The following is a 24,178-nucleotide window of genomic DNA, read 5'->3' on the forward strand; positions in this document are numbered from 1 at the left end:
CGCCGCTGATTGGTTGGGGCCCCGGCGTCCGCGGAACGCGACTGGGCGGCGGAGTGCAGGCCGGACAGCCTCCGGGAGGACCGAGCGCTTCCGGTGTGTGTGGTGAGCGGCGGGCCGGGCCGGGGGACGGGAGGGGACGGGACCTGGCTGGGGCCCGAGTGCTCCACACCCTTCCGCGCGAGCCTTCGCCGCTGTTCGCCTGTTCTACATCTCCGGTTCTGCGTCGCGCAGTGCTCTGGACGATGCTCACCTCCTACTCTTGGCAACCTGGCTAACTCCTATTCATTCTTCAAAACCCACCTCTGGTCGTATCTTGTTTGTTGCCCTCATCAGTCTGTGGCCTCCGGCGCAGGAGGTGTGTTTTGTGTTTAATCTCTGTCCATAAAACCTAATATAAAGCTTGGCACAGTGTAGGTAATCAGGAAATGTTGAATGAGAATATCTTATCCCTGTTGCTTTCTCTGTGCCCTCCTCCCACCAGGTTGCATTTCACAAATATCTGTAGATGCTGGGGATCAAACAGTGAACAACACACAAAAAAGTCCTGCCTGGGTGGAGCTGACATGCAGGTGACTGTCATTGCCGCTCCCCTCTCCTGTAGCCTCATTTCTGCTAAGACCTGACTTTTTCTTCCAGCTGTTCTTAGCTATTTTTATTTTTAATTTTTTTGTTCTTCTTAGTTTAATCACTCCCTCTTTCTATGAAAAAATGTCCTTTCCCCACTTTTGCCTGTTTAGGCAGCAGTTTCCCTCTAAAGTTTGTTGTTGTTGTTCCCAGTGGCTCCCGATCACCTCCGTTTTTGCCTGTTTTCCTTGACTCATTCTTGCCTCCATCACTCTCACCCAATTTGATTAGTTTTGTTGTTTCGGTCTTCTCATCACCTCTACTTCCTCACCTCCTCCAGAGCGTTGCCTTCTGCCCTAGGCCTGCCTTGACCTCATCATAGGAAACGACAGCCCAAGCCCACCATCATGCCGACTTTTCTGTTTTACTTTCCTCCTTGGGATTTCTCATCACTGGACATCCTTTGTTTCACCTGGTCATGGTCTGTCTTCCCCCGCCGTGCGTGAGCATGATGAGCTCAGGGCATTGTTCACTTTCTTGTTGGCTGAGGTGTTCCTGGCGCCTGGTATGGGGCTCAGGAAGTAGCCCATGCTCCTTCAATGTTTACTGAATGACTGAATGAAATGTACATGAAGCAGATGCTGCTATGGTTCATCTACCTGCATTCATTCAGTTCTTGCTGCCTTGCCTTGTGGGGATCTTCTCACTCCGCTGCTCTCTGATCTTTTGCTGTAGGTCTCATTTCTAATTCTGGCCATCGACCTCTCCTGTGAGTCGACATCTGTGGACAACTGGGTAGGTAGGAATCCATTCTAATGGCTGAGGACAGGTGCCTTGGTGCTGGTAACCTAGTGGGTTCTCTTTGGAGGGATGGAACGGGATGCTGTGGTGGGTGATGCTGTGCCCAGGAGTTGAGACAGGTGAGATGTTTGATCAGGATGGGCTTCAGGAACAGAGCAAGTATTTAGAGAAAAGAAATGCCAAATCCTTTGCAGTGCAGTGTTCTATTAATTTATAATTTGTCCATTATATTTGTTCCATTTGAGATGGGCTGGCTTGTGATGGAAGTTTTTTGCTTTTGTTTTTTTGTGTTTTTTTGCTTGTTAGGGCCACACCCATGGCATATGGAAGTTCTCAGGCTAGGGGTCCAGTTGGAGCTGCAGCTGCCGGCTTGTGCCACAGCCACAGCAACGTGAGATCTGAGCCATGTCTGCAACCTACACCACAGCTTACGGCAATGCCGGATCCTTAACCCACTGAGTGAGGCCAGGGATTGACCCTGCGTCCTCATGGATACCAGTCGGGTTTGTTATCGCTGGGCCATAACGGGAACTCCTGTGATGGACGTTTTATTTAGACAATGGCTCTGTGTGTAGAAGGTGTTACCTGCCTGGATTGGACTGTAGGTGGGGGTGGGATTTTTGGAGGAGGCAGACCACTGGCATTTTTTGGATGTTGGTGTAACTTATTTGGCAATGGAGCCCTTCAGGCAAATGCTACTACCCTTTTTGGGAAAGGCAGGGGAGGGGTGAGATGGTCGCTTCCAGGGAAAACCACTGTCCGGGGGAGATGGGGGTGATAGATAGGCTGTCGGAATGGCGTAATTGAGGACCCACAGGGAGTCTTCAGGGATGGAAGAGGAGCTCAGGGTGGCGTATTAAGGTAGGGCACGTAGGCTTCCTCTGAAGTGATATGCTGCCTGGGCTCTCAGTGCTGCTCCACCGCGCCCTCTGCTGTCCAGGACATGTCCCGTATCCTTGTTTTCCTTGAGTGTCCTTGCTTCGTGCTAACCACATAGAATTGAATTCCAGAAGGGGGTACGTCTTTGGGGAAACTAGCTGGCTACAATTTATCATGTATAATGATTCAGAATTCCGGGCATGGTTTTTAATGTTTACTTAACATTTTAAAAAAATATAATTTAATTATTATTATTATTATTATTTTTTGCTTTTTAGGGCTGCACCTGTGGCGTGTGGAAGTTCTCAGGCTAGGGGTTGAATCAGAGCTGTAGCTTCCAGCCTTTACCACAGCCACAGCAATGAGGGATCCGAGCCGCGTCTGTGACCTACACCACAGCTCATGGCAACGCCGGATCCTTAGCCCACTGGGTGAGGCCAGGGATCGGACTTGAAACCTCATGGATGCTAGTTGGGTTCTTAACCTGCTGAGCCACGACGGGAACTCCAGGAAGAGTCTTTTAGGAAGGGGAAATTCACTGTCGTGTGAATCTGTGTGTTTGTCGCACAACTGCTGGATTTGGGCCACACCCTCGAAATTGGGTGGACTGATGCCTCAGGCACCTGGGCCTTGTGTCCTGGGTCTGTCTCTCCCACTGGCTTGTAGTCAGGATGGGCTGTCTGGGGAAGAGCATTCTAGGCAGATTGAACAGAAGGAAGGACTAGAGCAGAAGGGAGAGGGTGAAGGCGAGGGTGGCATGCTTTTGCCATGTGGTGAGGCCTGGTCATCTTTTCATTTCAGTATTTTCAGACCTGACCTCATTCATGCTGGTGAATGTATGCTCTTCTCATGTGTTGCTCAAAAACTGCTGCAGGCTCTCTGTACCCCCAGCTTTGCCCAAAATGTGCTAGTATTTGTGTTGGACAGAGTTCTAAAGTGGGATTGTTGCAGTAAAAACTGTGTGTGTTCAGGAGTTCCTATTGTGGCTCAGTGGGTTAAGGACTTGACATTGTCTCTGTGAGGATGCAGGTTCCTTCCCTGGCTTCCCTTAGTGGGTTAAGGATCCGGCGTTGCTGCAAGCTGGGGTGTAGGCCTCAGTGCAGCTCCAATTCAACCCCATCCTGGAAACTTCCATATGCTGCAGGTATGGCCATAAAAAGAAACAAAAGCAACCCCCAAACTATATGTGTTTGAATTTGGTGTAGATGTTGTCCAAATTAGCATTCCAAAAGGCCTCCCATTTTTTTTTTTTTTTTTTTTTTTTTTGCTTTTTAGGGCTGCGCCTGCAGCACATGGAGGTTCCCAGGCTAGGGGTCGAATTGGAGCTACAACTGCCGGCCACGGCCACAGCCATAGCAACACCAGATCTGAGCCATGTCTGTGACCTACGCCACAGCTCATGGCAACGCCAGATCTTTAACCCTCTGAGCGAGGTCAGGGATCGAACCCATAACCTCATGGTTCCCCGTCGGATTCGTTAACCACTGCGCCACGATGGGAAGGAACTTCAGGGCCTCTTTAAAACCAGAGTCATTCTGTCCAGGCATCATGTCTCCATTTGGTCAGGTCCTCTTTTATGTCTTTCAGTAAATTTTTAGTTTTCTTTGTGTAGGTCTTGCTGGTTTTGTTTTTGTTTTTGTTGTTTACTTTATTCCCAGATATTCCATAGTTTTTGTTTTTAAAAACTGCCTCTTCTAACTAATTACACCTGGTGCATAGACAAGGCCTTATTAAAAAAAGTTTATTTTATCGAAGTATAGTTGATTTATAATGTGTTAATTTTTGCTGCACAGCAAAGTGATTCAGTTACACACACACGCATATATACACATTCTTTTAAAAAATATTCTTTTCCATTATCGTTTATCACAGGATACTAAATATAGTTTTCCCTGTGCCATGTAGTAGGACCTTGTCTATCCATCCTATATGCAATAGCTTGCTTCTGCTAATCCCAAATTCCCAGTCCTTCCCCTGCCTCCCCTTCGGCAACCACAAGTCTGTTCTCTATGTCTTTGTGTTTGATTCTCTTTTGTAGATAAGTTCATGTGTGTCATATTTTATATTCCACATGTAAGTGACATCATATGGTATTTGTTTTTCTCTTTCTGACTTACTTCACTTAGCATGATCACCTCTAGGTTGCTGCAAGTGGTATTGTTTCATTCTTTTTTATGGCTGAGTAGTATTCCATCGTGTGGAATGGAATGCACCACATCTTTATCCATTCATCTGTCTACGGCTGCTTGGGTGGCTTCCATGTCTTGGCTGTTGTAAATAGTGCTGCTGTGAAAGAGAGGTGCATGTGTCTTTTCGAATTATATATGTATATTTCTGGACATATGCCCAGGAGTGAAATTGCTGCATTATATGGAAACTCTATTTTTAGTTCTTTTGAGGAACTTCCATATTGTTTGCCATAGTGGCTGTGCCAGTTTACATTCCCACAACAGTAGGAGGGCTCCCTTTTCTCCACATTTTGTCCAGCATTTGTTATTTGTAGACTTCTTTATTTTTTTTTTTTTTCTTTTTAGGGCCTCACCTGTGGCATATGGAAGTTCCCAGGCTAGGGGTTGAATCCGAGCTATAGCTGCTGGTCTACCCAACAGCCACAGCAACACCAGCACCTTAACCCACTGAGCGAGGCCAGGGGTCGAACCTGCATCCTCATGGATACTAGTTGGGTTCATACTGCTGGGCCACGATGAGAACTCCTGATACGTGTAGACTTTTTAATGACGGCCATTCCCGTGGTGTGAGGTGGCACCTCATTTCGGTTTTGATTTGCAAGTCTCTAAGAACGAGCAACACCGAGCATCTTCTCCTTTGTCTAGTGACCATCTCTATGGCTTCTTTGGAGGAATGTCTGTTTAGATCTTCTGCCCCATTTTTTTTTTTTTTTCAGGGCCACATCTGTGGCATATGGAAGTTCCTGGGCTAGGGGTTGAATTGGAGCTGCTGCTGCTGCTGGCCTGTGCAACCTCACGGATACTTGTTGGGCTCTTAACCCACTGAGCCACAATAGGAATTTCCCTTCTGTCCATTTTTTAATTTTTGTTGTTGTTGTTATTTAGTTATATGAGCTATTTGTAGATTTTGGAAATTAAGCCCTTGTCAGTCACATCATTTGCAAATATTTTATCTTTGTCTGTGGTTTCCTTTTCTGTGCACAAGCTCGGATCTGGCATGGCTGTGGCTGTGGTGGAGGCCGGCAGCAACGGCTCTGATTAGACCCCTAGCCTGGGAACCTCCATATGCCGTGGGTGCGGCCCTAAAAAGACAAAAGACAAACCCCCCTCCCAAAACCCAAAACATTGGTACCATTTATGTGAGAGCATATTTTGCCTGTGTTCTCTTCTAGGAGTTTTGTGGTCTCTTATATTCAAGTCTTTAAGCCATGTTGAGTTTATTTTTGTGTGTGGCGTGAGGGTGTGTTCTCACTTCACTGATTACACGTGGCCGTCCAACATTCCCAGCACCACTTGCTGAAGAGACTGTCTCTTTCCCACTGTGTATTCTTGGACAAGGCCTCATTTTTTTTTTTTTTTTATTTTAAATGAAAAGAAGTTGAAGTGTAGTTTACAGTTGCATTGCTCTCTGCTGTAGAGCAGAGTGATTTAGTTATACATAGAGATGCGTGCTTTCTACAAAACATGCCTTTTCATTGTGGTTTATCATGGGACACTGAGTATGGTTGTCTGTGACACATGGTAGGAGCCTGTCGGTTGTCCTCTTCATGCATAATAGGAAAAGTCCTTATTTGTTGTTGTTGTTGTTGTTGTTGCTATTTTTTGGGCCGCTCCCGCAGCATATGGAGGTTCCCAGGCTAGGGGTTGAATCGGAGCTGTAGCCACCGGCCTACGCCAGAGCCACAGCAACGCGGGATCCGAGCCGCGTCTGCAACCTACACCACAGCTCACGGCAATGCCGGATCCTTAACCCACTGAGCAAGGGCAGGGACCGAACCCGCAACCTCATGGTTCCTAGTCGGATTCGTTAACCACTGCGCCACGAACGGGAACTCCAAAAAAAAGTCCTTATTTTTAATGTGTTTATTCCCTTTTTTTGGCATGCGGAAGTTCCTGGGCCAGGGATCAAACCTGCACCACAGCAGTGACACCGCTGGATCCTTAACCTGCTAGGCCCCCAGGGAGCTCCTCTTGCGGGTTTTTCAGGCTCAGGTTTGCTCAGCGGCATGTTTGCTTTTAACTACAGGTTTGCTTTTAACTCAGGTTTGCTCAGCGGCATGTTTGCTTTTAACTACAGGTGATGATGATGCTTTTAACTACACTTTCTTCCTTCTTCAACGCATGTCTTCTGACACTTGACTTTGGCCTTAGGGAGTTCGCCCTTGAAGGACAGCCAGAAACTGTCTTCAATGGCTTCGCTGGTGGCTTATGAAGACTCAGACTCTGAGGCCGAGGCTGAGCCCGCAGGAAGTTTTAACCCCGCCGGCCAGATGGAAGATGCTTCTGCTGCGGCCCCGTCTCACAGGTGGGCTCTCGCCTCGGACTCCCTGGACGTGGCGGATGCAGGCGCACAGCCTGCAAAACGTGAAGACCCCGCGGGCCGGCGTCTCCCACTGGTTCGGCTCTGGAGAAATGACCCAGGATCTCGCCCCAGCCAGAGGTTACTTTGGCCCCGGCCGGAGCCTGAGGTCACCGCCCCCCCCAGCCAGCCTCCTCGTCCCTCCCTGTGGACCAGCCAAACTCCCGCTGGCCACGTGCCCCTGGCAGCTGCCCGCCTGCAGCAGGCGAAACCCCCCTGGGGCGCCTACGACTCCCCCGAGGCATCTTTCCGTGCCCGGACCGAATCTGAACGCCCCGGTAGCAACGGCAGCTCTCTTCAGAGGAAGCGGTGTGAGGACTCTGTTGTGCCCTATACCCCGAAAAGACTGAGACACTTGCAGGCGCTAAGCGCGGAGGCAGGCAAGGGGGAAGATGCGGAGGCCCAGGGTCCCTCGGGGAGGCGGCCCCCCGCCCCTCTCTGCGTGGGCCCCCAAGTGTCCGAGTTTATTCAGCCGTATTTGGATGGTCAGCATAAAGAAACCACGATTCCCAAGAAGGTGCTCTTCCACCTGAGAGGCCACCGGGGCCCCGTCAACAGCGTGCAGTGGTGTCCGGTCTTTGCCAAGAGCCACATGCTTCTTTCAACGTCTATGGACAAAACCTTCAAGGTAAAAGCCTTGCGTGCAAGTGTGCTTTTCAGCTGCTCTTGGGAATGCACTCCTGGGATGTTTTATTTGAAACAGCATGGTAGGGCCTGGTCACAGGCTGAGGGATTCTTTTTGGAAGGGTCTGTGGTTCTCTTTGCTGCATTCGGGAGTGGCTTCCACAGTCCGTTCGGTCCCCTGCCCGCCAGTGCTGTCTCGCCCAGGCCAGCAGAGGATGCCAGTCCAGACACACCAGAGCGCTGGGAGGGTGAGGCCGTCGAGTGAGGGGCAGCGGAGGGCAGAGAGGCAGGCTCTAGGAGCTTGGGACATCCTCTCTGTCCCCCATTGAGAGTCGCGTGATGGTAGATCCGTGCCAGGCATGGGGCTGGATGCGGGCGTGTAAAGCCCATAGACCCTGTCCTGGCATCCAGCTGGGCCCAGGGTGGTAGGGGCTGTGGACAAGTGGCGAGGCACACGTGAGCCTGGGCTGGGGCTGTGAGAATGGGACCCTGGAGGGTTACACAAGGGCTCTGAGAACCCGGGGAGGGCTTGGTGGAGGCTCCACAAGGGACGTTTTACCTGGTGAAGGTGGGCTGGCGTCACGGGGGGTGGCCTGGCTGAAAGCATGGGAGCCCATGAGGGCCCCAGGGCAGGAGAGGGGCCTGGACTTGGGAAGAAGGCTAGGTTGGATGGGAGGGCTTTGGCTGCCCTGCTGGGACTTCCAGTTTATGTAGAAACACTTTTTTTGGTTGCTATTTATTTATTTTCCAAGCTCCTGACACAAGGCAGGTTTGTTGTCAGCCACGCCCATAGACGCAGGTAGGTGGTGTAACAGGTGTGTCACACCTGCCTGGAACCTGTCTTCAGCCGCCCCGACCATCCTCTGTCCCCCTCCTCACTTTCCTTGGCCCCTAGCAAGGCACAGACCGTCGTAGGGGTCAAACACATGGGAGCAGAATAAAAGCTTCCGGGAAAGAAAGTGGCTTTGGGGTTGGAGGGACATGACTCGGAATGCAGCGTCGCCGTGGAGGCCCGCCCCGTCCGCCGCCCGAGCTGCCCTCCTCTGAGTCTGGTGTCTCACCTGTGAAGGGCGGCCTTGTTCCTGGGTCCTGTGATCAAGGGAGGGAAACGCTTACCCAGCCCCTGGCCCGAGCCAGGAACCCCACGGCCCACCCCATTTTCCTCACCGTTCTGGAGCCTGCCTGCCTAGGACATTGCATTCGCAAGTTTTGCTTTTAGCTCTTTGCCCAGGAGGCCTTTTCTGAAGCTTGGAGAGGAAGCCCGAGTGCAAGTGAAGCCTCGGAAATGAGCTCCATCAATGCTGTCGCTTTAGGTGGCGTGTTTGAGTCCTGAGACCTGTCCATGTTCTTCCTCTTCCTTCTTTCTGGGGCTGCGCCCACGGCACATGGAGGTTCCCAGGCTAGGGGTTGAATCAGGGCTACAGCTGCCGGCCCAACACCACAGATCCGAGCCGCATCTGCGACCTGCACCATAGCTCACGGCGTCGCCAGATCCTTAACCCGCCGAGTGAGGCCAGGAATGGAACCCGCGACCTGATGATTGCTAGTCAGATTTGTTTCCGCTGCGCCACACGGGAACTCCCTTGTCTGTGTCCTCGTCTGTGAGGCTGCTGGTGTGCGGGTTCACTGCCGCTTTCTGTCTGCTGTCTGGAGCCCTGGGGTTTACACGCATGTCTTTGGTGCTTTTCCTGCGAGACCGGGGTCTATGGTCGGGTCAGGAGGCTTCTGCCGTCCCTGGTGCGTTGTGATGTGCTTGGATCCACAGTCCTGGGGCTCCTAACCCTCCCTCCTGAGAGTCTGCACCTCTGGAGCCCCTGTGGGTCCTGTCCTTTTGGTCAGGAACCCGTCTCAACGGTTTCTGGTGGGCAGTGTCTGGCTGGCTGTGGATGTGGCTGGAGTTAGAATGATCTGGACTCAGGGGCCTGCTCCATCCCCAGCAGCTTCGTGATCTTGGGCGGAGGTACTGGACCTCCCTGAGTCTCCGGTGGATAAGACGAGCTTACGCAGCCTACGGCTGGGCCTCCTCAGGCGGGCAAGCGCCCAGGTGTGTGTCTGAAGCACCCGGTCTCAGGCCAGGCATGTGGCATGGTGGAGCTTTGGAGGGCAGCGTGGGTACAGGGGGCCATCTGAAGGGAGCGGGCAGTGCCTTTCTAGGACCCCGAGGGAGGGGCTGGTCTGGCAGACATCGGCCGCGCAGGCTCGAGGAGGAGGTAGGCTCACTGGGTCTGCAGGGACACGCTGGGTTGCTATGGGCCGGCGGGGTGGGGGATGGGGTGGTGGCAGGTGGCCTGGCCGGTGCCCACCGCCCTCGGGGTCCTGGAGCCCTGTGGAAGTGGCCTCAGTGAGGTGCTCTGTGGGGCCGGCTCTGGCCGCTTTTGCCTGGGACGTTGAGGTTTCCTCAGCAGAGGCACCCCGTGGGTTTTTGCACAGAGAGCATCTGAGTGAAGCCATTGACTTGGGGCGCTGTGTTTGGTCCACGAGTGGCAGGTGTGAGTGGAGAAGAAGAGTGTTGAGAACTGGGGATACAGGGAGGGGAGCTGGGAGCAGCCAGCTAGCTGTGACAGCTCACGACCAGAAGAGGGCGGAGTTGGTCCAGCCTGCGGAGGCTGGAGGCTGCTCAGGGCCCAGGCAGAGGGACAGTTTCAGGAAAGCCCCACTTGGGGCCACTCACCGAGACCTGAGTCTGGAGCCCTTTGCTGGGGGGCTGCCCTGGGCGGGTCTGTCCGGTCCCGAGGAGGGTGGCGTGGGCAGTGACATGGATGCTGGCCCCTTGCTTGGCCTGGCAGCCTCCAGGGAGCCCTGCCCACTGCACTGTCCATCTCTCACGGCAGGGCTGCAGGTCTGGCCTTGAAGTGGCCCCAGGGGCAGGGTACAGCTTCCGTCGTGGCTGCTGTGATCAGCGTCTCCTGCCCCTCTGCTTACCGTGGTGTCTTGAAAATCAGGGTTGGGCCAGTGTCCTCTCTGCTTTGAGATACGTGATAGTTCTCAGTGACAGTTATTTGGTAACTTGACGTTAAGTGACTTTTCAGTGTGAAGATGGTGTGGCAGGACTGGAGCAGCCAGGATGGAAGGAGGGCTGGGGACTGGCCGGGGGCCGGGCAAGGAAGTCCAGGCTGAGGCCTCGGGCTGGGCCCTCAGGGGTGTGTGTAGCCCAGTGGGCAGCTGGCAGCCCTGGGCAGGATGGTGTTCTTTCCCCTCCTGGGGCAGAGGGTGGGCAGTGTGGGAGTCCCTGTGATCTAGTATGAGGTGGAGGGAGCATGGGAAGCGGTTTGTGGAGGCTTGAGTCTGGGGTGGGGACAGGGCCGTGGGCGCAGGCGGGAGCCCTGGCTCGCTGCAGCCCAGGCCTGGGGGAGGGCAGATGGCAGGTGCAGGAGAATGAGCCAGGAGAAGTGGATGCAAAAGGGCACCCGCAGTCCATGCTCCCTTTTGAGGGTGTCTTCCCTTGTATCTTTTGGTTAAATTCTGCCAGAGTGCTGTCTTGCCCCTACCCAGTCTGGAAGGAGGAGAGAGCTTGGGGCTTGGGCCACAGGACTTCAGTTTGAATCTTCCCTCTGCCTTTGTTGACTGGCTGTGTGATCTCAGGCAAGTTACTTCACTTCTCTGAGCTTCAATCTCTGTCTGGCAAGTGGAGAGTTGTGCATGGTTTGCCAGGTTTTCATGAAAAATAAGTGATATAGGTTATGAGTTACCTGATGTGTGCCTGGCACATAGTAGGCCTTTACTGTGCTCACATATTTGCTCTCCCTGGGAAGTTTCTCCTGTCCTCGCCACGTGCTAGCATCTCATTCTCCCTACATTGCTGCAGAAGCATATCAGCTACACTGTAGATTTTTAGCTGCTCGAGCAGGGGAACGGTGCCAAATCCGCTTTTATATCCTCTATAGCACCTGGCACAATGTTTTGTACAGGTTAAGTGATCAATAAAGATTAGAAAATTTTTTTTGGATTTTACTTACAGCCTTTGGGAAAGGATTACGTTTAAGGTGCATAAACCCTACTTGCCAGTAGGGGGCACACTAAGACAGTATAAGCAGCTCACCCGAGCTTCTAGAATGTGGAAGAATCCTTGATTCAAGGTAACATTTACTGAAATACGATTTCTCTTCTGATGAGGAGAAAAACAAGACAATCCATCTGATTAATCTAAAGAACGTGGAGTGCCAGTTCCTTCATCTCCTTAAAATGTAGCTTTGGAATTCATAAATTTCAATTGGGCACATTACGGCGGAAAGATACTTATTTTTAATATGTTCTAAATGTTCTGTGAGCTGTAAAATATGCTTATATTAGTTTTGAAAAATTTACAGCTAGAGAAATTAAGTCAAACAAAACAATGACTCACAGTTCCACCCCGATGCTCTGCCCTCTTCCCACCCATCCCCCCTCCCCTGTTGCTGCCGCGCCTCTGTTCTCCGTGGCTGTAATCCCAGCACGAGTACCCTTCTGTGTCCTCTCTTCGTTTCCCCGTGTCCTCGTTTGGCTCAGCGTGTTTGAGGGCCCACGGCACGTAAGGGTGGAGTTCAGACTGGAGGCCCTTTTTTGGAGGAAAAAGCACAGACATCGCCTCCTTTGACCAGACACCCCCGGCCCTGGTTGTTGGCCCCGTGTGCAAAGCCCTCTCTGCCAGGCACCGAGAAGAGTCCCCAAGGCACATGGCATGTTTCTGGTTGCCAGAGCCCTGCTTTGAGGATGCAGAGCATGGGGGGGTGTGAGGGAGAAAACAGCTCACCTACGGTCTGAACCCGGAGCCAGCACCTCCTTCACGCAGGGGCCTCCCTGGTCTGGACCGAGCACCTCCCTGTGTTTACAGAATCGGCTCCCAGAGCCTGTACCATTTTGATTCTGCCCCCCCCGCACCCCCCCCCCCGCCAAATCTTTTGTACTGTTCGTAAGAGGCATTTTCCTACCTCATTAAAACCTTTAACCAAACATTTTCCTGACTGTCTCAGATTCCAAACTTTGCTTTGTCTTTTCCATGTTGTTTCCTATCATTTCTTGCTTTTGTTTTTAAAATAGGACTGCAGTGAACATGGCTATACATAAATGTTGTCTTTTTGCTGCCTTAATGGGCTTCGTGGGCGGTTCAGGTGGGCTTTGATTTGTCCCCAGGCTTTAGCTAAAGCCTGTGTGTGTGTGTGGTGAGTAGAACCCAACCGGCTTGGCCAGCCTCCATCGGTGCCATTGTTACATGAGACCTCTGGGTTCCCGTTTCATATCTGCTGCTGTGTGACTTTGGGAAAATCACCTAGCCTCTCGGATCCCCCATTTTTTTCCACTGGTAAAATGGGGATGATGGCTACCTGTTAGATGGCAAAGGGATGAGAAGTGGCAGCCCAGCGCCCAGCAGCAGGAGGCGCTGAAGAAACATGTTCCCAGCCCCCCTGCACCCGAGTCTATTAGATAAAAAGCTATCGGAGGGAAGAAAGTCACCTCAAATCCTCCACCCAACCTGACGTAGCTTGTGTTTGTCAATCTTTTCGTAGTCTGTCTATAGATACAGATTTTTCAAGCGTTTCAGTGAGATAGATACTTTTAAAATTTAAAGAGTTTGGGAGATTGTCCCAAGCCACTTACTTACCCTGCATAAACTGCCCTTGGACGTCGGTATCGGAGGGCTGGGTCCCTGTCTGCAAACCGATCTTGTTCGAGTGTGATGGGAGGGAAGGCACGGAGCAGCCCTTGGCCAGTTCACAGGGCAGCGCTGGGGGCAGCGGTTTCTCACCCGAAGAGACGAGGGAGCGTGAGTGCCGGGCAGGACGGGTGGGCCCCAGGTCCCCTTCTCGTGTGCATTGTTTTTCGCCCTCTGCCTGTGGTGGAGGAGTGAGGATGGAGAGAGCCAGCCGGCCCGGGAGCACCCTGCCTGCTCGGAGCGGTCCGCAACGCCCCATCGCATCCTCACAGCAGGCTTACGAGGCGAGGGCTGATCTTGTTCCCATTTTATAGATGAGAACATCGAGGCTCCGAGAGTCATGGGATTCATCCACGGTCACACAGCTGGTACACGGTAGAGGCGGCCAGCCGTTTAGCCCACAGAGCCTGAGCGGGGAGAAAACTGGAAACCCCGCTCCCCTGTTTCGGAGGATAGAGGTTGGAAAAGCATGTCCTCTCCCCCAGGTGGTGCCTAAGCACTGCCCAGCTTCAAAGCCTGGTGGTCCTTGTAAGGGGCATCGGGAGAAGAGGTGATTTCCGTGGTGGTTTGGATTTGCATTTTTATGTATTACAGGATCCCGTTGATTTATCATTGTTAGCGTATCTGATTATATTATGGGATCTTAGATGTGCTTTGTAGAAAGTAATATATCTCAGATTCATAGACAAGGAATTTATGGATTCAAGTGCCAGAGTGAGGGTTTATTTCAGTTTTGAAAGAATTATTCTTGATGGATTTTACAAAATGAGATTGAGAAATGATTTGATGTGGAGAGCGAGGAGTCGCTGCGCATTATGCAGATGATGGGCAATTTATTCCAAGCACGAGGCAGATCTATTGGAAATGAGAGGCGCACAGCTGGGGAGGAGGCTGGGCGGTGGTGGTGGGCGTTTGGTATTTGGGAGGGAATGATTAACAGTGCATCGAGGGTAATTAGGTGACGGTGAGGAGAGAATGGCTGGCGTGTGGGTGCGCGTGCGCCCGTGCACGCGGAGAACATCTGCTCCCATCTGCACTTGACAGAGGCCCAGAGAGGGGCAGACGCTGGCCCGCCAGCACACAGCGAGGTCAGGTGGGGGGTGCCCTCGGCGTCTTCCCTCTCGGCCCGCATCTGCTCCTCTCCCTTCTCGTCCTGTGGAAGTCCTCCTTCCAGGGAAAGTTCCTGGTCCCCTGAGTTGTCACGGAGTGGGGAGCGGGGGCTTCAGGCTGGTCCACAGCAGGGCTGCCGAGCCTTGGGGAAGAGCCGGGAGAGCCGGAGCTGGAACCTTCTCGTGGGCAGTGAAGTTTTGACACTCCTCTCCCCCACACGAAAGCTGCGACGCTCCCGAGGCCAACAAACGAGACATTTCCCACTTCTGGTGTGCTTCCCAGAAGGGCCGCGTAAGCTTGTGCTTTATAGGAAAAAACCTCGGGCTGGAAGAGGAATCAGAAGGGAAAAGTGTGGCAGAACCCAGGCTGTGTTTTCTCCTTTTTGAAAACTTCATTCAGTTCAACTTCCACAGTTCAGTGTCCCCAGTGCCAGATGCTGATGGGGAGAAAGCAGGGCCGGGTGAAGGCGCGGACTCTGTCCTCGGGGAACCAGTCTCGTCCAGGCCCATCCTGCATCATTAAGGGAAGAATAGAGCAATTTGGGAAAATGCTTTTAATGTAATTGAAAAACGCAGATTGCAAAATTGGCACACTTAGGGGTTGAGACAGTCTAGTAAATTATTTCTTGCTGCTTTTAAAACTTGGATGCAGAAGACTCTTAAAGGCCCCTGTCTAGTGCCCATGATGGCTTTGTCCTTCTCCTTTTTGGGAAAAAAATGGCAGAAATGAAAGATGTCACCGTAGACCTTCCGCTCGGATCTGTCGACTGCGAGTGTTCCGCAAGCCGCGCTTCCTTCTCGTCTCTTTTCCCACGGGCGCCCGCTGCTTTTATGCTCCATCGAGGCCTTTATTTTGATAGTCAGCGTTAAAAAACTTTGAGGTGGCCATGTCCCCTCCCCACCGCTAGTCTTTTTACCCCTTAAAAGAAGGAGTGGGCTAAGTCACTCCACCCTCTTCGCCTCTGCTCCTGGCTTCTGCTGGGTGGAGTCTGGTGCAGACCCCAGGGCCTGGGGGGTGGAGCAGGACGCGCGGGGGGCGGGGCGGGGGGGGGGCAGAGCACTTGAGTGAGGTCCGTGGGGTCAGCCCAGCCTCCCTGAAAGCCTTTGGCAAGCTTCCTGAAGTTTCTTTCCACGGCGAGATAAAAGAGCGAGCCTCAGGCCCCCTCACAAGATAGCGTGGCCCAGAGTGAAAGGGAGGAGGAGCAGCCGGGCCTCAGACCCCGGCCCGGCTCGGGCGGCTCTGCTCTGCCGGGGGCCCTGGAGCCAGTGCAGGCCTGTCTTCGCTCACTGTCCTCCTCCCAGGAGGCCCAGGGCTTGGACGTGGGGACTCTGATGAGCTGGCTGATCTGGATGTCCCTGGATGGAGCTTCTAATTTCCTTATCTTTTCTCTCGAGTTTTCTATCTCTTTGCCTTTCTGTTTTATTCTTCTGGGGAATTTCCTCCACTGTATCTTTCAGTCCCTTTTTTTCCTCCTGGGATTTTGTTATTTCTGCTGTCACATGCTTCAAGTTTTCTACCGAAGTATAACATGTATGCAGAAAACTGTTCTGTTCTCTCATATTTTTACATTCTGAGAGCTGTTTTTTTTTTTTTTTTCCTGAACATTCCTTTTAAAAATATTTATAGTATTTTATTTTTTATTGCAGATGTACAAGGTCTTTTCTTAGCTCGCGAGTTCTTTGGAAGTTTTCCTATGTTTTCTGAAATGTTTCTCTTTTCTGCTCCTTTTGTCTTTTTGTTTTGGTGTCTGTGCTTCATGTTAGAGATTTTCTCCTGCTCATTCTGATTCAGAAGGGAGACTTGACAAAGCTGATCTGACCAGAGGCTGAGAGAGAGAGAGAGAGAGAGAGAGAGAGAGAGAGAGAGAGAGTGTGTGTGTGTGTGTGTGTGTGTGTGTGTGGCTTGTCCACAGCGAGGTCGTCATGGAGTGATGAGATGAGCTGGCGTTCATTGCAGGACCCCCAAATGTGAGCATCTCTAATTATCTTCTCTTAGCCCGGTCAGTTTCCCAGCAGGGCCTCCCACCCCCTGGGGTGGGCTCGCCGGCTGGCTGCCCGCATCCTGGCTCTGAGCTGGGCGGCGGGCTGGGTCTCTGTTTAGTATGCAGACTTCAGCCCACGCTGTCCTCCAGCGGGTCTCACTCGTGTGTCACGCACGTCTCTTCCTTTCGGTGCCCAGATCGACTTCATTCTTCTTAGCGGCTCCAGAGCCGTCCGTCCGTGGCTCACACCATCATTCATGTGCAAATGGGATCGTGTCTTCTTTCCCTCGACAGCGCCAGAATTATTACGTTTTTAAACGTTTGCTAATCTAGTGGCATCTTGTTTGAGAACCAAATGAGTTCATTTATGTGCAGTTCTTTGAGCACTGAGCCTGGCACCTCATTAATGCTGAATAAGTGTTTGGGGTCTCGGTTCTTGTCCATTAATCTCCAGTAGTCTTGGTGTTTTTTGTTTTTTTGTTTTTTTTTCTTATCCCAGCAATTTACATACTAACAGTATTGACCTGTCAAACTCCCCCACCCTGGGTGTTGTTCGCTTCTGAGTTTTGCTATTTCATTCTTTTACTTTTCGCAGAGGAAACCTAACATTTTGTGTGTGTGTGTGTGTGTGTGTGTGTGTGTGTGTGTGTGTGTGTGGTCAAGTCTATGGGCCTTGTCCTCCCCACCCTGGGATCTGATAGTCACTTATACATGACCTTCCTCTAGCAGTGATTAGCTGGAGCCAGTTTCAATTCTCGTCACCTCTCCCCGGCGTTGGGTGTTGCGTGGGTCCGGGCAGGCCGCGCGGGCCGTGATGGATGGGCGCCGGGTGCCAGGGATCAACGGGCAGATGAAGGAGCAGCCACGCTGTGTAGCACTGGCCTGCGCTGACGCTGGCCACTAATGACTTCAGACGGCCTTCTTCTCATCCGGCTTATTCCGCGGGGCATGGATATACCAGGGCCACCCAAACCATTCCTCAAAAAAGAAATGCTTGTGGCTGAAAAGGAAATACGCACACACCATGGAAAAACCAGAAAGGCATAAAGAAAAAAATTGTCTGTCATTTCTCCATCCAGAGGCAAGGACGGTAGACTTTTTGGTATATTTCCATCCACTCTTAAAAAAAAAAAAAAAAAAAAAAGCGACATAGTTGAGTTCCAACTGTCCATGTCATTCCAAATCCTTCTCCCTGCCTGCTCCAGCAGCCGTTTCTAACGCCGTAATCCACTGCAGTGGTTTTCTGCTGCGGTAATTTACTGCGGTGGTTTTCAGTGTGTCTGCAAACCCCTAGGGGTCCTTGAGAGCCTCTCAGGGGGCCTGTGGGGGTGAAAATTATTTTCATAATAGCACCTAGGAGTTACTTGCCTTTTCACTCTCGTTCTCTCATGAGTGTACGTGGAGTTTTCCAGAGGCTATGAGACATGTGCTGTTAGAATTGATTAAATACAGAAGCAGCTCTGAGAATGCAGCTGTCTTGTATTAAGCTGGCCGTTAAAGAGATGGCAAAAAAGTCAACAGTGCTTTCTCTTTTTTTTCCGCCTTGGAAAATATATTTTTCACAGGAAATATGTTCTTTGTGTTACCCTGTAACGGGTTTCTTATTGTTACTTCTACATAATGAGTAATTATTGTAAGTGTCCTCGGCTTTAATTTTTAATATGCTGGATGTGGATAGATAGGACCCGCACAGGCGGCAGCTCTTCGAGCCCTTGCTCACCTTAGAGAGGGGAAGGGGGGCCGGAGGGTTTGAGAACCACGGTTTCATTCACGCTCGTGAGTCCATTTGGGGCACGTATGTGTTGTTGAAAACAGTGTCACGTCCCAGCACTGGTGCGTGAGCACAGGTCGGCCCCAGCTGTGACTCCCTCTCCTGGGCCGGATTTCCAACCTGCGCCACCGAAACACAATCCTAGAGGGTCCAAGCCTCCCTCAGTCCCGCTGCCCCTTCTCCCCGCACCCCCTCCCCATCGCGCCCTTTGCGAAGATGATTTAACAGCATTACAAAATGATGGGAAGAAATCTCCCAATTCTAACATACACTAAAATCATGATTATCCTTTTAACACCCTCTCAATCAGTTTCTGGCCCACACGGGCTTGTGTTTTTCACAGGGTGCGAGTATAATTTTGCAGCCTGCTTTTCCCACTTAGCATTCTCTCCCAGCCGCTCCGGCTGCAGCGCCACCGGCCGCCTCTGTGTCTTTGGAGGGCCGTCCATTTCCACTGGTTCTGTGATGCTCTATCGAGTTGATTAACTGTAATTTACTTAGCTGTCCTTGGACACTTAGGTGGTTGCTAATTTTTGCTATTACAGATAATGCTGAAGTGGTTATCTTCATGCATGGAACCTTTTCTGTTGGATTATTTCTTTCGGATTGATTCCCAGAAGTGGGACTGCTGGGTCAAAGGGTTGTACATTTTCATGGGTCCAGATACCTCTGCTGTCAGATTGCTTTCCAAAAGGATTATACCAATTTGCACCGCCACTGCAAAGCCTGCGTAATAACCGACTATTTTGCTTCACTATCATGCCTAGAATTTTCTCTTGGAGCCCTAAGGGGCAAAGGCCCTTATCTAAGTGAATGTGATCTATAATTATTTAGACTAACACCAAAATTGCTTTCAGAACATTTTTAACCTGCTGAGTTTAGAATTCTAATTCACATACACGCTAGCATTAAAAGTTTCACAAGTAGCAATTTCTCTCTCCCTGGCTCACAGTGTGTTTACACAGCCCCGGCAACTGGAAGGAGGGAAAACTCGAGAGCTTTTATAAACAGAAGTGGTCTCTTTCTGAACTAGTTGAAGTGTTATTTTGAAAGGTACAAAAACACAAATTAAAACTCATTTTCGTTGTAATCTTTGGTTAGAAAAGTTGTTTGTTTTTGTCCTGGTCTCTTTCCATGTTCTTTTGCTCTGATCCAAGCCCGTTCAGCAATGTCTGGCGGCGATGCTCTTAGCCCAGGGGCGGGGACAGGCGGGGAGCGTGTGGCTGTCCCCAGGTGCCGGCAGGGCGGGGATGGGAAGAGGACCGCGTGGCACTCTGGTCTGCGCCTGAGGCACAAGCAGGGCTCAAGGTGGCAACCTCAGAGGGCGGCCGGCACACCGTGGGGAAGAACCTTCCAGCACCCGGGACTGGGCAGCATGGGGGAGTGGGCGCCCCCGAAAGCGGCTGAGGACGGAAGGGTCGGGGTCGGATGGAGATGCATGGCCAGGGCTCGGTCCTGAGGCGGCGCCCCCGATGCCGGCGGTGTTCAGAACGAGGCCTCGCGTGTGCTCCGCTGGTTTGTCTGGGCTTCCGTGTTCTCATCTGTGAAATAATTACCTCGCGGGGCTGGAAGGATCCGATGAGGTTGGATGTGTGAAACCACTTTGTAAACCGTAAACCCTTACCGATGGAAGGTCTTATCAAGAACGTCAAGCCAGGGTTTATTCCGTAGTTGCCTCCTAAGCCGCATTCCTAAGCACGGGAGGCGCAGTCCAATGGGCCTCGGCTGCCTTGACTCACTGCGCCAATAAGCCCTGCGCGGTCGAGGGCGGCGGGCCTCTCCAGGAGCCGGGGCTGCTCGGGACGTGCCTTCCTATTTTCCGGCTCAGCAGCGTGACGTGACGTTCGTTGGCCGCGCTGGTTGGGGTGTAGACTGGACCCACTGCTGCTCGGCCAGCAAATTGCTGGGGCCTTGTCTCAGGCTCTGTCTGTGGTGTGAGCAGCGAGGGCCCCAGAGGGTGACAGGTGCCCCAGAGTCGGTATCAGAGATCTGACGCCCCCTTGCGGCTTTGGGCCTAGGCGGTCAGTGGCACAGGGCTGGCTGCTGCTTCCTGCGATTGCGCTGGGTGGGGCTCCACATCGGGCTTTCAATCTCATTTACCTCCAGCTGGGGCACCGGGCAGTCCCCTGAGCTCAGGAAGCCCACTGGGGGCTCAAGCGCAGCCCCCTGCACTTCCTAGCTGTGTGGTTTTGGGTAAGTTGTATCACTCTTGGGGCCACAGCTTCTCCATCAGTAAAGCAGGAGTAATAGCATCCATCTCATTCTGCTGAGGATTAAAGAAGAAAACTCACAGAAGACTCTTCAGAGAGCACCGGGCACACAGCCGACACCGCCAATAGCAGCAGCATCCTGTGCCCGTTTTACAGACGGGAAAACTGAGGACCAGAGAGGGGTGTTGGAGGATCTGTAGCTCCCAAGCACAGAGCTGGTATTTGAATGTCCCTCTTTCTGCTTCTGCCCTCTGAGGTTGTTCCCTGCCACCCTCCTGCCTGGGGACTCCAGAAAGTAATCCTGGGTCGCGGCAAGGCCCTTCACCTTTGTGAGTCTCAACTAGTTCATCTGTAAAGTGAGCGCAACTCTAGTAGAAATTCCATGATGAGAAGGAATTTAGTTTCTCCCCTTCTGCGAGGAGAGCTGAGCACATAGTAGGGGCTTAAAAACCACCTGTGAATGAATGAATTCCATAACTCAGCCTAGTACTCTTGGGGGCCTCGCCGGGCCTCAGGGGCATGGAGGCTCCGGGGGCCGACTGGTGCACACACCCGGGCGCCGCCCCCCTCCTCTAATCTGTGCAGCGGCGGCCCCACTCTGGAAAGGGCTTTGAAGACGGTGGCTGGAAACTAAATCAAAGCGGCGATCGTTCCCCATTTGTTGAGTTGTTTGCATTCACACTCGCAGGTAATGGGCTTGAGTTGACGCTTAAAGCTTGTGCGTTTGTTTATTATTTATAAGTCATAAATCCAGAAGAGATTTGAGGAAGCTTGCACTAGAAGACACGAATACAGCAGAGCTGTTAAAACAGCCCCTGAGAAGCCTCCCTGAAGTGGGGGTAGGCCCGTAAATCAGGTTCAGAGCCCACCTCCCGCAGGGCCGCACCCCTATGTTCCTGAGGCCCCGCGCAGCAGTGAGGGGTGCCCCGTCTCGTGCCTGAGCTGCCACCACAGGTGGTCTCAGTGGGGACAGGAGCTCGCGAGACCTTGTTGGGGGGTGCGTTTTCTTTCAGGGCCCTGTCTTGGCTGCTCTGTGTTGAGATCTGGGGTCAGGGTGGAGCGGGGAGGGGGGCAGTTGTGTCGAGGTTGCCTTGATGGGACGTACCCTCCCCGGAGCCCCTGGGCCCGACTCTCAGGGCCGTCACATGCTTTGCTGCACCCGAGTTTCTCTCCTGCCAAAAGGTGCCAAGAATACTTACCCAGCTCAAGGAACTGTTGTGCGGGTTAACTGTGGCCTGAGCCCTGGCACTTGGCAAGTGCTGTCGCTGTGACTCTGACCCACGTGTGTGTGATTCTTGTGATGAATGTGGTCCGGGGCCCCTGGCTTAGGTCCTCGCTCAGGGTTCAGGGCTGGCAGGATGGCGTGCCCTTGCTTGCCCTTGGCCCTGTCCACGCTGACGCTGTGCGCACTGAGCGTGGCCTGTTCATTATTGCTCATAAACACTTACGGAGTTTGAAGCGAAGAGAACATACTTTTTAATTATTTCCCTGCTTGTCTCCAGCAATGCTGTTGTCAAGGAAACCAAAACCTTTGAAAAGCTTTTCAGCTTCCCGTTCGGAAGAGGATACTTGTGCAGTGCTTATGTTGTCTGTGGAAATGGACCCGTCATTCTGGAACAAAATCTGTTTCTTTTTAAAGGGTTCACTTCCTTCATTCTTACAAATAGAATCTTTTTGACCCTTTAACAGAAGATAGAAGATTGTATGCTGGTATTTTCTCAAAAGAATTGCCTGTATTCTTATCTCATAGTGTTTCATTCATTGAGCATCTGTTGCAGGACTTGGGTGCTAGGGATGGGAGTGGGGTACAGAGGTGGGTACGACATCTCACTCTTCCTCGAAAGATTCCCGGCCTCTTTGGGAAAAAGCAGCACAGGTGTAGAGTGCTGTGTCATCCCTGCTCCGGAGGGTGGGGGGGTCTCGGATCAGGTGCTACAGGGCACAAAGGTTAGCTGGTGGGGGTAGGGGTGGCGGGGCAGATTCAGTGAGAGTCACATGGGCTCCTAGAGGTTGCTAGAAATTGTTCAGCAGCAGAGATAGAAGAGCATTCGGGCAGAGGGAATAGACAGTGCAAAGGCCGGAAGCATGGAGGCACATGTAGACTGCAAGGCTCTTAGACGAGGCGGGTGGGCTGGGCCCATAAAGCAAAGGCGGCGAGACTCTCTGGAGAAGACTTGCGAGGCAGGAAGTCAGGAGTGTGGAGTGTGAAGAGGTTGTCAAGGCCGGCTCTTGAAAGCTGTTCTATTTCTGTCGGACAGAACCCTTGCTCCTGGGTGTTCGGCGACACGTCACTCCTCACAGCCCAGCTTCAGAGCGAAGGGACTCTGCTAACACGTTTTGAGTTTAATAATTCACTTTTGCTCCGGGAGTACAGCTTTCACTGTAATGTTTCGGCCAGGCTTCCAGTAAAACTTTATGATTGTTAAACCCAATCAAGGGCATTGGCTTTATATGAAAAAGATAAATCAGTGTTCGAAAAACAAGTCTTATTTTTAAGCAGCCTTTGTTTTTCTCTTAAAACTTAAAAAAAAAATTTAGGTTTATGGAAGAGTTGTAAATATAATCCAATGAGTTCCTCTATACCCACCCCCGGCTTCCCTGGCATCTTACGTGACCCTGGTGCATTTGTCAAAGCCGAGATACCACCATCCCTGAAACTGTGTTAACTAAACAGGGGGCTTTACTTGGATCCCACCAGTTTTTCCACGAGCGTCCTTTTCTGTTTGCAGCATCCAGTCCGGGATCCCATGTTGCATTTGAGCTCTTGTTGTTTTTATTTGTTAACTATCTTTTGGGGGGGGGATGGACAGGAAGCGGGCTGCGTCTGGTCTGGCCCCACTTATTCTGAGGTCCCTGCGCTGACACCCCCGCCCCTCCCTTCCAGGTCCCTGGTTGGTGTCCCAGGTCAGGGCCCTGCAGCCAGGCTCAGGCCCAACACTGTTTGCTTTTCAGACCCCGGTTCCTTGTGGATCTCGAGCAGGACCCGTGGGGGGTCTGCACGCTAGGGAGGCTTGGCGCGTGCCCTTGCCAGCCGCCAGGGGCTCCCCTTCCCAGTGGAGGCGGGTTAGTGATAACAGGTCTCCTGGGCCTTTCCTTTTTTCTCTCTTTTTTCCTTCGGATTTAACCCGGCCAGACCTTTGGGCTGATGTTGACATTAGTGAGAGTTTGGATCTAGAACATTCTCTGCCTTCAGAGAGAAGCGTGTCCGTAGGTCATTTGCCTGCCCAGGTGGGGGGGGGGGTTCCTGCGTCTGGCGTGTGCTCGCTTCCACCCTCCGTCACCCCACGCTTCTCCCACCACCTTTTCCGCGCTTCTCCCTTCCTGCTCCCCCCCCCCCCCCGGTGCCACGGCGACCGTCCTTGCCTGCCCTCTTCCTCCTCCCATCCCCCCCAGTTTCCTTCTTCCATTCCTCTTCCTCCATTCCTGTCTTCCATTCCTCCTTCCTCCATTCCTGTCTGTGACAGGCCAGTGAAGCTGTTGCCACGGAAACAGAAGCCCAGCAGAAGCTCCGCTCCGCTTTCCGGATGCTTCTAACGATGATGACGCAGATAATGTTGAGTTCTAGAATCAGCTGCGTCCCGGCCTGTGGCCTCCAGAGACCCTTCATTTTCCGAAGGCCACGTTGGTGCCCCGGCTCATAAATCTGTCCAGTGGGTGGTCAGTGTTGATTTGGTACCTTAATACACTTTCCTGTTGCTCCAGAAGACTGGCTGCAACCTGTGTAGAAAATGCTCAGCTGAGTTTACTTCTATTACTGAGGGAAAGCACCAGAGCAGAGTCAGTGGGCTGCCAGGTTCAGAGGGTAACTTTTGTTCCCCGTGGAGGCGGGGTCTACCCATTTGTTGAATTCCTGGGTGGATGACGGATGGCTTTTTTTTTTTCTTCCTTTTTTCATTTTTAAAAGTTTGAAATATAGTTGATTTACGGTGTTTGATCATTTCTGCTGTACAACAAAGCGATTCAGTTATGCACTGCATGTACAGCCCATCTCCGTTCTTTTCCAGATTCTTCTCCCACACAGATAATCACAGGCCATTGAGTAGAGCTCCCTGGGCTATACA

General features: G+C 52.0%; 1 protein-coding gene across 33 annotated transcripts in view; it reads left to right on the forward strand.

The window, feature by feature from the left end:
* Positions 1–53: 53 nt before the first annotated feature.
* Positions 54–24,178, forward strand: part of WDR25 (WD repeat domain 25) — a 145,571-nt gene continuing 121,446 nt past the window's right edge. For 4 of the 33 annotated variants that reach the window (XR_014811349.1, XR_014811357.1, XM_021099715.2 and 1 more), the window contains exons 1-4: positions 76–355; positions 482–569; positions 1,300–1,359; positions 6,511–7,420. Coding sequence is in view for 23 of the 33 variants with exons in the window: in XM_021099715.2 (XP_020955374.1) it covers positions 6,623–7,420 (798 nt within the window). In the remaining 10 variants the exon portion in view is untranslated. The other 29 variants (XR_014811351.1, XR_014811359.1, XM_021099726.2 and 26 more) reach the window with 21 other exon arrangements.

This window comes from Sus scrofa, chromosome 7, assembly GCF_054392235.1.
Source record: "Sus scrofa isolate SSC_HxYL_T2T_F1_AM1 chromosome 7, Sscrofa_HxYL_maternal_Yorkshire_Landrace_v2.0, whole genome shotgun sequence".
Lineage (NCBI taxonomy): Eukaryota > Metazoa > Chordata > Mammalia > Artiodactyla > Suidae > Sus > Sus scrofa.